This window comes from Saccoglossus kowalevskii, chromosome 10 (genome assembly GCF_978046115.1).
Source record: "Saccoglossus kowalevskii chromosome 10, keSacKowa6.1, whole genome shotgun sequence".
Taxonomy (NCBI): domain Eukaryota; kingdom Metazoa; phylum Hemichordata; class Enteropneusta; family Harrimaniidae; genus Saccoglossus; species Saccoglossus kowalevskii.
In genome coordinates, this window is record NC_140650.1 from 13,918,797 (window position 1) to 13,931,240 (window position 12,444).

The window sequence follows — 12,444 nt, forward strand, 5'->3', positions numbered from 1 at the left end:
ATCAAATCCACTGACACAGAACTGATTCGGCAGAGTTTTGGTTACAATTTGGTGTTAGTTGCATGCTTGTTACATTACAGTGTTTAAAATCCACTGCCACCACCTTCATTTTTTTTCTCTCTATTTGGGCTCATAGTATCGAGAATTTTACCAAGATTCGGATTGAACTTTGATATCTTACAGAACACATTGAAATCATATACAGTAATTTACAAATATTCTAAAAATGGAAATAATATGAATACTTGAAAAAATACCTAGATCCAGAATAAACATACAAAGAAAAAAATCAAAACAACTGAGTTGATGGCTTAATGCAAATAAGACATTCAGATTGAGGGCTCTTTAAAATAAAATTCAAAATTGCATTCATAACTACCGTCTAATCTTTTCTTATTCTCTTCAATGTTTCGACTGGCTCCTTGTAAGTCTATTGACATGGTTTCAAGTTTCTGTCGTTTATCTTCTGCCGAGATGTCATGCAGTTCCTGTAATCAAATCACATGAATGATGAGTCACATTGCCGGGTGTGATCTCTGCCCAGATGTTAAAAAACAAAGACAGTGTAGTGCTGTATAGATTAATTACTGTAAAATTTGTATTAAAAGCCTCGGCTTCTATTAAAATGGTACAATGCAACAGAGGGTATGCGACTTCTATTAGAGCATCTACACATATGAGAAATGGTGAATTTTTAGTTCTCAACTGTTCGAAAAGAATGGGTACGGCTTCTATTAGGGACGCGGCTTCTAATACAGATTTTACGGTAACAATATAACTATTTTTTTTCCTTGTTTTTTTTCTTGATTTCACTATCAGTCAACAAGCCATATCATGACTTGACAGTGTTCCCGTTGTTCAATATTAAACAACACTGAAATGAATCAGAACTGATAACAAATGCATGTTAAAAAGTATGACATGATATACAATGTAGCTTAATTGTAATCATTATCAAAGTTTTATAAATTTATTCCATGTATGACTAAGATGTAGGTCCAGAATGATAGGAATGCTTGATTTTGATGCATTTTCAACGTTAAAATTACCACCATTTGGCCATCTTGAATTGGATTTTGCAACAAGTACATGCAAACATTTGAAACAGCATTTATTAAAAAAATACGGCTGCCTGTTAGTCATTTTGAATCCGATCTGAAAAACAAAATGACATTCATGAAGGTTCCACAATGTTCAATGTATGTACAAAGTTGGAACAAAATCCATCTACATGTACACACGAATACATAGAATAGCAGGGAGTCTTGATTTTGAATAATTTCTGGAATAAAAATCATCGCCATTATGCCAAGAGATCTGCCAACACATGACCAATATACAGGTAATATTATCATAGTAGCTGTAAGGAAAGCCCAATGCTACATTTTCACCAATAAGTTTCTCAGATTTATTTTAAAATATGGACCCCCCCCCAACCCTGACTGCCCCCTCCGTAAAGGTACACACCTGAAGAAGTCTTTCTCTTTTCCGCATCAGATTGTTAGAAAGAAGATTCTCAAATTTGTTCTTCTGTCCTTCCAACTACAAAGTGAGAAAATAAAAGCAGGCATGAGAGGTTGATATACCAAATAGTGTACTGTGAACCAATATGGAATGAAATACAATTATACAATACTAGTTCTACTCAAGCTACACAGGTTCATATACCAATACAGAGAAACCAAAATTAATACCACACTGCTTGCACTTCAGAATCAAAAATGTATTTAAAATATTCATGTAAATCCGTTCCTGCGTAACACTCAATTTCAAAATTCAGTCTGCAATAATAATCTGGGAAAAAAGTTTTCAGTAAACTTTTCTCAATAATTATAATCAATTATAGAATAAAGAAACTAAAACGCACCCTGATCCTTTGATTGAGGGTGTCCTTATTTTGTTGTGTTAAATCCTTGATTTCATCATTCAAAGCGTCTACTTCCTTCTGTTCATGCACACTGAGCTGGGATAATAACTCGGTTCCCATCTCTTCTTCCAAAGACTGTGCAGTACTCTTCATGGCCTGAAGACTGCTTTTCAAGCTGTTTAAGCGACGTTCCTTAGGTTGCAGTGAACGTTGGATAACTTGGCTTTCCTCTCTCTGGATTCGTAGATCACTACGCATTTGTTCATATATATCCCTGATAACAAAACAACATCGTGGTGGTGAAGTGTCATTACAATGCAAATTTACAATTAATCAAAAAGCAATTATACATGTATATATAGAGAGTTGTACTTAGTCAGAATACCAAAAGTATCCATACAGAGAAATGTTACACCAGGTTTCCTATCGATGACCTTGATAACAAGATCAAACCTATGATCCAGATGTCAACATAAATACATATTGCAAAATTTGTATTAGAAGCCGCATCTCTAATAGAAGTCGCACACATTCGTTTTGAATGATTGAGAACCAAAAATTTCTTATGTTAGTTAGACAAATGAATCACTTAAAGCAAATACAGAAATATTTTCCAATCACTATCTTGCATAGTTTTGAATTGTACTTACTTATTCTTTCTATTTCTTGTTTCCAACTTCTGCATTTCACTCATCATAGAAGTTATTTCAACTTCCACCTTCTGTAGTTTCTCTCGATGTTCTTCATATGCACTCTCCTGCTGCTCGGATTTCTCTCGCAAATCAATGATGTTGCGCTGCATTTCCACGCGAGACTTTCGCGAGTCGTAATAGCCACCAGTTAATGCTCCTCTTCGGCTTACTTGATCTCCTATAAGGGTCATAGTAACAAATGGATAAACACAATTTTGTTAGAATTCCCCAAATCACTGCTTACCAAGAACCAATGCCCAACATCCAAAAATAAATTTACAATTTCTGTCATAGTAAAGCACAAATTAGACTACTAGATTAGATTACACTATTACAGTACCCTAATTTATTATTTTAGACACTAATTTATATATGTACACAGTCCTCAAAACATGGAAATGTATGACAATTTTTTTCTATGTTGGCATATTCTCTATAAATATACAAGCATACAAAACAAACAGTTCATCAAAACAAACCTATAAAGTCAATAGACAGGTCTCTGACATATACTGGCGGAGAGATAAAACATACCTTCCAAGGTGACACAATCCAAGTTTTGTGTTCTTGCAAACTGTGTTGCTACTTCCATATTACGACATATCATAGTTTTACCAAATACATGTTTAAATGGCATATCAAATTTTTTCTCATATTCCAATTTGCTGATCATTGGTAAAGCATCCTGAAATAGAAGATAACAGATCATATCTGGATTCTTTGTACTGGTAATATAACCCTATGTATTATGCCAACTACAATTATTCCATGTTTTAGTTAATCAGTTGCTACAACATGTTTACCAGGGAATCCATATTTCAGGGTCAGAACTAGACAAACGTGACATAGTTATATAGACATAATATCACAACTGGTACAAACATTGCGATCAGCAAAATTCTGTGGCATTCTAATGCTTTGAGCGCCTTTATTTTCTCTCCAAATTCCTGATGTAACATTTTGCAATTCTAGTGTATTTTGCTAAAATTCATTTTGTTAATATTGGACAAAATGAACATAATTTCCCATAATCACCTATTTTGATCAGAATTTTAAACAAGCAGCCAGTCGGCTGAGATAGCAAAATTCACAAAATATCACTTTTCACCAAAATTAGGCAATTGAAGATATCACCACGAAATTAACAAATCTGAAAGAGGCCACATGTAGTACCTACATATGTAATATAAAAGTAATTTGACTTGCGTTTTTTTTAAAAAAAATTCAAAATATCACTTTTCACCAAAATTAGGCAATTGAAGATATCACCACGAAATTAACAAAGCTGAAAGAGGCCACATGTAGTACCTACATATGTAATATAAAAGTAATTTGACTTATGGTTTTTAACAAGAAGTCGAAAATATAATTTTTTACCAAAAATGACAAAAATATTTACCAAAATTAGAGAATTAAAGATATCATTACAAAATGAACAAATCTGAGAGAGGTCCACATGTAGTACCTATATATGTAATATCAAAACAATTGGACTTGAACAAGAAGTCAAAAATATCACTTTTTACCAAATTGAATTGAAGAATTGAAGATATCATCATGAAATGAACAAATCTAAGAGAGGTCTACCCAAGGTACATATACACCAAGTATCAAAGCATTCAGGCTTGTAGTTTTCAAGAAGAAGTCAAAAAAGTAAAACATTGACACGGACGACGACAGACAATCACTCATATGATAAGCTCCGCTCGACAAAGTCAACAGCGGAGCTAAAAAAACTTATGCGTTTTTAATTTGTGAATGGTGCAAGAAGTTGACAAGCATTCAAAAGGTTAATCTCAATAAGTGTATTCCCTTTAAATTTTTGAAACTTACAGGAGTACAGGAGTAAGCTGATTGAAAATGTCAAGTTTGACCTTTTTATAGTGATCCCTCTGCAAAGTCATACTTGAAAATCTTGTGTTTAGGATAAACACAGCACACTGAATACCCTATTCAGGGAATAGGTTATCATGCACTGAAAGTGATTCTGTAAACTCACTAGTATTATTGAATTGGAGGAAGTCTGATGTTTTTTGACCTGTGTCAAAAGCAAATGTGTCAGAAGCAGCCAGTAGCAGCACTTTACAGTTCTCTTCATTTTATCTCGCATATTAAAATAGAAATTAAATTAAATTGCAAAACAAAACCACTTGCCACAGTAAGGCACAATGTATGATGTTCAGCCCTTGAGCGATGAGAAGTCATTGTACAATTACAATTGGGGTGGTGGGAGATGATACTAATAACAAAAGATTCTATCAACCCAAATCAAAGAAAGCTTAGAAAGAACTCCCATGTGCTGAGAGTATTGGAGACACATTAAATATAATTCGAAATTACTTAGCTGAAAACTAATTATGCAAATCAGAAAATTAATATGACCAGATTTGAGTGTAAAACTAATGAGGTCTGCGCAATGTAACAGAAAATCTATGTCTCCAAGTTTAATTGAAATGTGATTAGAACCAAAAAATTATGAATTATTATGCTTCTTAGGGAATTAATATGAACAGATTTTTACCCCAAACTAATTAGGTTTTGTACATTGTCCTAGAGCATCTTTGTACTAAGTTTCATTGAAATGGAATAATTAGTACCGTGAAAACTCCAAAATTTCGACCCCTCTAAAAATTCGATGGCCTATTTATTTGCCGGGCTTCGGTGTTTTATTTACCTCCAAATTTTCGACTCCACTAAAAATTGTCGACTCATTCTTATTCGAAAATTGCGACCAGTTTTAGTTTTCCCCCAAACGAAAAAAAAAACGATGTGAGCGTTCAAACGGGACCTTCCTCAAAGGCATGAATCCGGGTTTCTGATTGACTGAGAGATTTTTATTTTATTGGTAACGAAAATATATTCTAAATAAACGAAGTTTCAAATAAAAACGAACACAAAAATCTCGGCATGCTGCGTTTCTGAATTGTTGATTATTACTGTACTCAGTAGTGATTATAATAATGTACACAAAATAAATTTGTTGAATGGTTATGAAATACAAATAAAAGTCAACTTAGTTTCATCGTAAGCGAATGATTCCGGTCTCGTATAAACGTTTGATGCTGTAGGATATCTGCCATGTTCTCTTAGGTCAAATAAGTCAAATCGCTAATTAACCAATCAAAAAGCTGGATGATGCCAACGTGTTCAAATTACCATAGCTTATTTAAATATGTTAATGTTATTGAACGCAATGCGGAAGAGATTGATGTTGTAGTACGATATTTTGGCTTGGATTTTGATGCGAAAACGGCATGATTTTTTTTAAATAAAAAAATTAGTTGTTTTTAAAAAATAAACTGGTCATCTGAAGAATAATTTAACATTGTTCACAGTGATAACAGCTCATTCTCGAAAGGAAGCTTACCCGCTCACGCTAGTCACGATAAAAATCATACACGTGTACTCTTGAATAGACAGATGTCAATCACTACGGTAAAACTTAGACTCTATTTTAGCCGGCAGGATTGATTGAAATGTTCGAAAAATGACGCCAAAATACACCTTAAAAGTCCCATTTTATTTTCTTAAATCCCATTTTATTTTTTAATCCAAGGGCGAATTTACGGCAGAATTTGGTCCCTCAAATAAGGGACACGTGAGCTTTGATTCTAACCGGATACATTGCACTGGGTCGGGGAGATCGTTTGCTAAACTTCCATGTATCTTTTGTCCAATGGGTACCTGTACTTCGAACATTCGCAAGTTTTCCTAGGTAGTGCGAGACAGCTTTGTCTTTTGACCTATTAGTTTTGTGCTGACCTCTTCTCCGCGTCTTGATGTTTTGTTTTGCTTGTCATAATACTCACTGATTGATGACTTTGTTTAGATTTTGAGTTACAACTCGGCCACGACCTTTGCTTTTACCGTGAAACATGAGGAAGTTTACGTCAATTGACGGACATTGCATTTTTTAAAAACTAATGAAGCACACTGTCTATCATCCCCATTTTTTTTTGCTGATTTCTATTCTGAAAAATTCGACTGTCCGAAAATGCACCTTAATTTTGACTCTAAAAACACGTCACATTTCTAACACCAATTATTTAAAACCGGTCGAAATTTTGGAGTTTTTACGGTACTTTAGATATCAGTGTGAAAGCTTAAAATTGGTTAATTATGCAAATTAGGTCATTAATATGTACAGATTTTAACCCACAATTATTCAGGTCTGTCTATTGTTCTACAGCATCCATGTACATTCATTGATATGTGATGTATAGTACCTGAGATATCAGTGTGAAAGTTGGTTAATTATGCAAATTAGGTGATTAATATGCACAAATATTTACCGGAAACTAATTGGGTCTGCATAATTCTAGATTCATTGAAATGTGATGATTAGTACTTTAGATATCAGTAGAAAAGCTGAAAATTAATTATGAAAATTAGGTAATTAATATGCACAATTATTTACCCTAAAACTAATCAGATCTCTGCATAGTCCTAAAGGATCTATGTACCAAGTTTCATTGAAATGCGATGATTAGTACTTGAGATACCCTTGGAAAAGCTGAAAATTAACTAATTATGCAAATTAGGTGATTAATATGCACAAATATTTATCGAAAACAATCAATCTCTGCATAGTCCTTGAGTATGTAAGTACCAAGTTTCATTGAAATGTAATGCTAACTACTTATATCAAATGCTGAAAATTAATTAATTATGCAAATTAGGTAATTAATATGTACTGATATTACCATAAAAACTATCAGGTCTGTGCAGTGTCGTATGACATCTATGTACCAAGTTTCATTGAAATGTGATGATTAGTACTTGAGATATCAGTGGAAAAACCGAAAATTGACTAATCATTATGCAAATTAGGTAATTAGTATCCACGGATTATTACCAAAAACTAATCAAAACCTAGCATTAGTTCAGAAAATCTATGTACCAAGTTTCATCAAAATCCAATGAGTGGTTGTTTAGATATCAGTGGAACAGTCATGGAACCACTAAAAAATAGCTAATTATCATGCAAATTAGGTAATTAATATGCACGGATTTTTACCAAAAACTAATCAAATTTGCGCATATGTTCAGAGCATCTATGTACCAAGTTTCATCAAAATCCAATGAGTGGTTCTTTAGATATCAGTGGAACAGTCATAGAACAGCTAAAAATTAGCTAATTATCATGCAAATTAGGTAATTAACGAGCATGGATTTTTACCAAAACCTAATCAAATCTGCGCATTGGCCCAGAGCATCTATGCACCAAGTTTCATCAAAAACCGATGTATGGTTCTTGAGATAGCAGTGGAACAGTCGGACACACATACACACACACATACACACACACACACACACACACACACACACACATACATACATACAGACACACTAACTGCAAAGACTCCCATTTTGTGCTTCGCACATGGGAGTCAAAAATGATAAAACTCAACTCACAGGTGATTCAGGATAATGAGTGTCTCTCACATACAGCTTATTAAGTGGCATAAAATTAACTTCACCCGGCATACGTTGTTTGTTCATTTCTGTGAGAATCTTGGTAGCAATGATATCAGTGGCAACGATGTGATGAAACAACCTGAAACAACAACAACAAATCAACAAATCTTATCTGTATTTTCACAGATCACAGTAAGTTTAAAATTCGTCTTTGGTGGTGAAAGTGACAATTTGTTGTAGCCAACTCTAAAAGTAATTCGCCAATCTAGGCTGAAGCCCAGATTGCAGTTTCATGCAGAGAACCCAGAGGCCAACTTGGGAGATGTATTGCAAAGATGTAGAACTCACCTACTCCCTGCTGTTACCTCCACACAGGTATTAAATTTAGCAGCAGTCTGAAAGTTTTCAATCATCAAACCGTTGTATCCATTCACAACATCTGCATGGATCTTTTTACGACGGAAGATTTCCAGAATTCGACGTATGGAATCAATACCATTTAGAACAGCCTGTTGATGCAGAAAAACAGTAAAATAAGTTGGATAAGTTTCAATATTGCTATGCTAAGGAATGAAAACATGTATGTGTGAAGTTTTAACATACTCCATATACTGGTGCAGACACATACATGTAGAAGGTCAAACAGAAGTGAAATTACAAGCTTCAGTTTTGGGAATTGGCCTAAACAGTCACTAATAAAATATAGTATGCAATTAGATGTGTGATAATGATTCCATTGTGATTTTGCGTTTTTTTTTTAATAGGGTGATGACCTTAACTCATTTCTATTTCCATAACTGAACTTTTGCATTGATCGTTTTCTGTGATGCTATAAGTGCAAAAACACACACATGAAACAAGCATATCTCCAAACACAATTATTAAAGTTGAATCCTAAGTGTAGACACAAATATTCTATCTAGAGTTCTCTAGAACTAAGAAGGTATGACAACTCTTGTGGGGCATTCCAAATCTCATTATAATTGTGAGATTGAAGCAAAGGATTATTTGATATTTAGCAGTGAATTTTGACGTAATCTGAGCAATGACATTGGGAAATCACACAATACTTACTTTACCAATCATAGACCTCAAATTCTGCTCTTTTCTCTGCAAGTCATCCTTCGTGCTTCCCATTTCTTGCTGTAATGTATTTTCTTGCCTCCACAACATACTGACAGATACAAACAGAAGATAAAGTTACGTCATGTCACCCCTTATAAGGAATTCAAAAACATCTACACTTTAATTACGGAATTTGACAGTGCATATAATGTACCTAATTTTAATTAGCAGTATTCTCAGAAAACAATCCTTGACAAGTAGACAGCAATTTGACTCTGTGGAATTAAATGAAGTCTTGGTTATGGTGTACTATTTTATATATGTACACGTATATTTAAACTCAAACCTAGCATGCACACAGAGAAATGTGCATTTATCCAAACTTACTTTCTTTCATTCTGCAGGTCATCTTTTTTCTTCTTCATTTCATAGTGCATTTTATTCATACTTTCCACGTTGTCTTTCATCTGTTCAATGTCCAAATTTAACTTTTGCATTTTCACTTCAAGTTCTTCATTCTTCTTGTAATCAGAAGCGATGTCCTCATGAAGCCTTGATATCTAAAAAAAACAATAGTGAACTTCCACGTTTTAATGTCATAATTTCATTTCTTTATTAGTCCTTATCAGGTTTTTATTGGTAATAGCTTTATACAAATTAATTCAAGACTAACACTCACCTGGTTGTCTTTGTCACGAATTGATTTGTGCAATGATTTTAATTCTTTCTTTATCCAATCATCTCGCTGGTCACGAGTACTGAACTGATTTTTTCGACCTTGTTTAGCAAAAAGTTCTGTTCGCCTCTGTTCACATGAAGCAAGTCTGTACAAAATTACAATGGCAAAAACAGTATAGAGTCAAAAGAACATTTTGGAAAAACAGTAACATTTCTAGCTTTTCAAAAGAGTTCACACAGATTGCCCTAACAAGCTTTTAGACCTGGCTGAAAAGAATGGTTTGTAAGACTCAATTAATTCTTAGTACAAAACTTGAAGTAAATTATGAATAGGTTCTAGTTTAAGATTGTTTGTGGACTGTGTTTTTAAATTCACAAAATTTTTGTTTAAATTTGGGGGGTGGTGGGGGTGATAGACAACTTTTATGGCTAACACCTTATATGGACTTCTAGTATTATGAGAAGCATGGAAATGATTCGTGTCAATTTTCACAAATAATATTTAATAAACTTACATGTCTCGTTTATTGTGATTTCCATCATTTCATAGCATCTATCAAATTATTATTAACAACTGTAAGAATGTACACTCACCTAGAAGTACACTTCTCTTCTTTCTTCTGTAGCTCTTCAAACTGTGGTAAGATGCTGTCAAGCTCTCCTTGTTTCTTTTCTATGTCGACATCTAATTTTTGAAGTTGGTTTTCAAGACGAACCTAGTTTGGGATAAAAACAATGTGCTGAATATGCCTCAATATGGCTGAGAAAAAACGCAATTGTGTTTTGATAGCCCCATCTACCCAAATTTGTTAAGAAATTCAAACTTTTATTTTATGCAAATTATCCACCTGCAAATAAATTGGTGCCAGTGTTCTTGCCAGGATACAAACAGCAAAAAGCAGTGCTTTGAGAGACCACCATACTAAATGAAACTGCCAACCTCAAAAATCATTACAGTTTTTTCTGATCTCTGCACCTCAATCTAGGATTTCCACAGCTATTGTTCTCTGAGACTCATTCTAGCCGTCGACAGACTTAAAATGAGATGAACAAAAACAAGATGTCAAAAAGTTCCATTTCAGAGACCAAACAAAAAGTTAAAAAAAAATAAAACTGTACATGGCTACGGACTACTCTGTTCGACCATTTTTGTTTCTTTATCCAATATATCCATTAACAAACAACCCACTAATATATTGGATCTAACTTAGATTCTGTATAACACCACCTCCAGAATGAGTATTTTTACCTTGGAGTCTTTATCACCACGTACGTCTTCCTGGAGATCTTTCACATCCAGTTCTAACTTGGCCCTTCTTTTCAACAGATCCTGTCTTTCATTGTTCATGACATCTTTCTCTTCAGAGATAACACGTAATCTAGTATTGATCTCACGTGTGCCTTTCTGAATTTCCTATAAAACAAACAAAAGTACAAACAAGATATATTACAATATCAAAATTATTTTGACCACAAATACACCTATCATTTATTGTAAAAGGGTTAATTATTCACTGGGTTTTAATTTTGCTTATTTCGCTGACTGGAAAATGTGCTGAATTAAAACCCAGTAAATATGTAAAATTTAGCATAGAACACATTATCTAAATGATAAAACTGTGAATTTAAAACGCACTGAGTAAGCCTGAAATGGTAAATCAGTGAAATTTAAACCCAGTGAAAATTAGTCATTTTACAGTATGCAAGCACAAGTGATACTAATAGAGCAAATACAGCATGATAAATTTCAGGTTCAAGGACGGTTTTGCATCATCCAAAGCTCAGAATATGGTGTGGTTTTTTTTCATTTAAGTCTAGACCCCTCCTTTAAACAAAATGTTAATAGCGTGCAATAATTATCAGCTTCCAAAATGTGTATATTATTTTTTCAGGCATTAATTCGCAAAGCGATTGTCATGTATTTGACATACAAAGTTTTTACTACTAGTCAAAACCTACTACATATGACTAAAACATTATCACGTAAGTTTGGAAATCATAACTCTGAAGCCTCATGTCAAACCACCCAGTGATACAGTAATATTTGTTTGCTGGTTTTGTTCGTGGACAAATGCGAGTGAAAAGTTTGCTTATATTACCTTGACTTTTTGAACTGCAAGTTCATGTCTGTCCCTAAGATGTTTAGATCTCTCACCACTGTTCTCTCTTCGGTCTGACAACTGCAATAAAGATTTCAATATTACCGTAGCAACATACTTTTTACAGATCAAAATATGAAAATCATAATCAGGTTGGAGCTGTGAGTAAACGAGTTTTATGTCAATTTTGTTCATATGTTGTAATCTATGTAATATTGCTGTGAAAAGGACGTCTTTACCTCATCCAACTTTTTCCTTGTATCAGTGAGTTCATGGTTATGAATGGTGTACTCCAACGACCTGTAAACGAGAACATAAATAAACGATTTAAATACATGAAAATAAAGTACTGATTGATTAACCTGCCTCATTGCATAACTCAAAATACAATAAACCACTACAATTTTCCCGAACTTTACAAATCAAATAAATATCAAGCAAGAAGTTTCGCAATGGCAAAAAACTAAGATAAAAACTAATCAATTATACATTACCTCCTCATTTTATCCCATTTCTGATATTGTTTTAACTCTTCTTTTTCTTCTTCAAGAGTCTGTAATCTTTCTTCTATATATTTTAATAAATCTTCAATTTTATCTCTCTTTCCCTCTGAAAATTCAATGCA

The 12,444-nt window shown here is 33.6% G+C and overlaps 1 protein-coding gene across 1 annotated transcript in view; it reads right to left on the reverse strand.

The window, feature by feature from the left end:
- The window catches only part of LOC100368243 (structural maintenance of chromosomes protein 3), a 31,642-nt gene that overhangs the window by 6,367 nt on the left and 12,831 nt on the right, over window positions 1-12,444 (reverse strand). The window contains exons 8-22 of the mRNA XM_085504282.1: window positions 12,314-12,428; window positions 12,059-12,119; window positions 11,820-11,900; window positions 10,970-11,134; window positions 10,315-10,436; window positions 9,722-9,866; window positions 9,430-9,602; window positions 9,052-9,151; window positions 8,326-8,486; window positions 7,975-8,116; window positions 3,094-3,244; window positions 2,518-2,737; window positions 1,868-2,141; window positions 1,468-1,542; window positions 380-488 (exon numbers count right to left, since the gene is read on the reverse strand). Coding sequence (XP_085360408.1) covers window positions 380-488; window positions 1,468-1,542; window positions 1,868-2,141; window positions 2,518-2,737; window positions 3,094-3,244; window positions 7,975-8,116; window positions 8,326-8,486; window positions 9,052-9,151; window positions 9,430-9,602; window positions 9,722-9,866; window positions 10,315-10,436; window positions 10,970-11,134; window positions 11,820-11,900; window positions 12,059-12,119; window positions 12,314-12,428 — 2,094 coding nt within the window. The remainder of the gene's footprint in view (window positions 1-379; window positions 489-1,467; window positions 1,543-1,867; window positions 2,142-2,517; window positions 2,738-3,093; window positions 3,245-7,974; window positions 8,117-8,325; window positions 8,487-9,051; window positions 9,152-9,429; window positions 9,603-9,721; window positions 9,867-10,314; window positions 10,437-10,969; window positions 11,135-11,819; window positions 11,901-12,058; window positions 12,120-12,313; window positions 12,429-12,444) is intronic.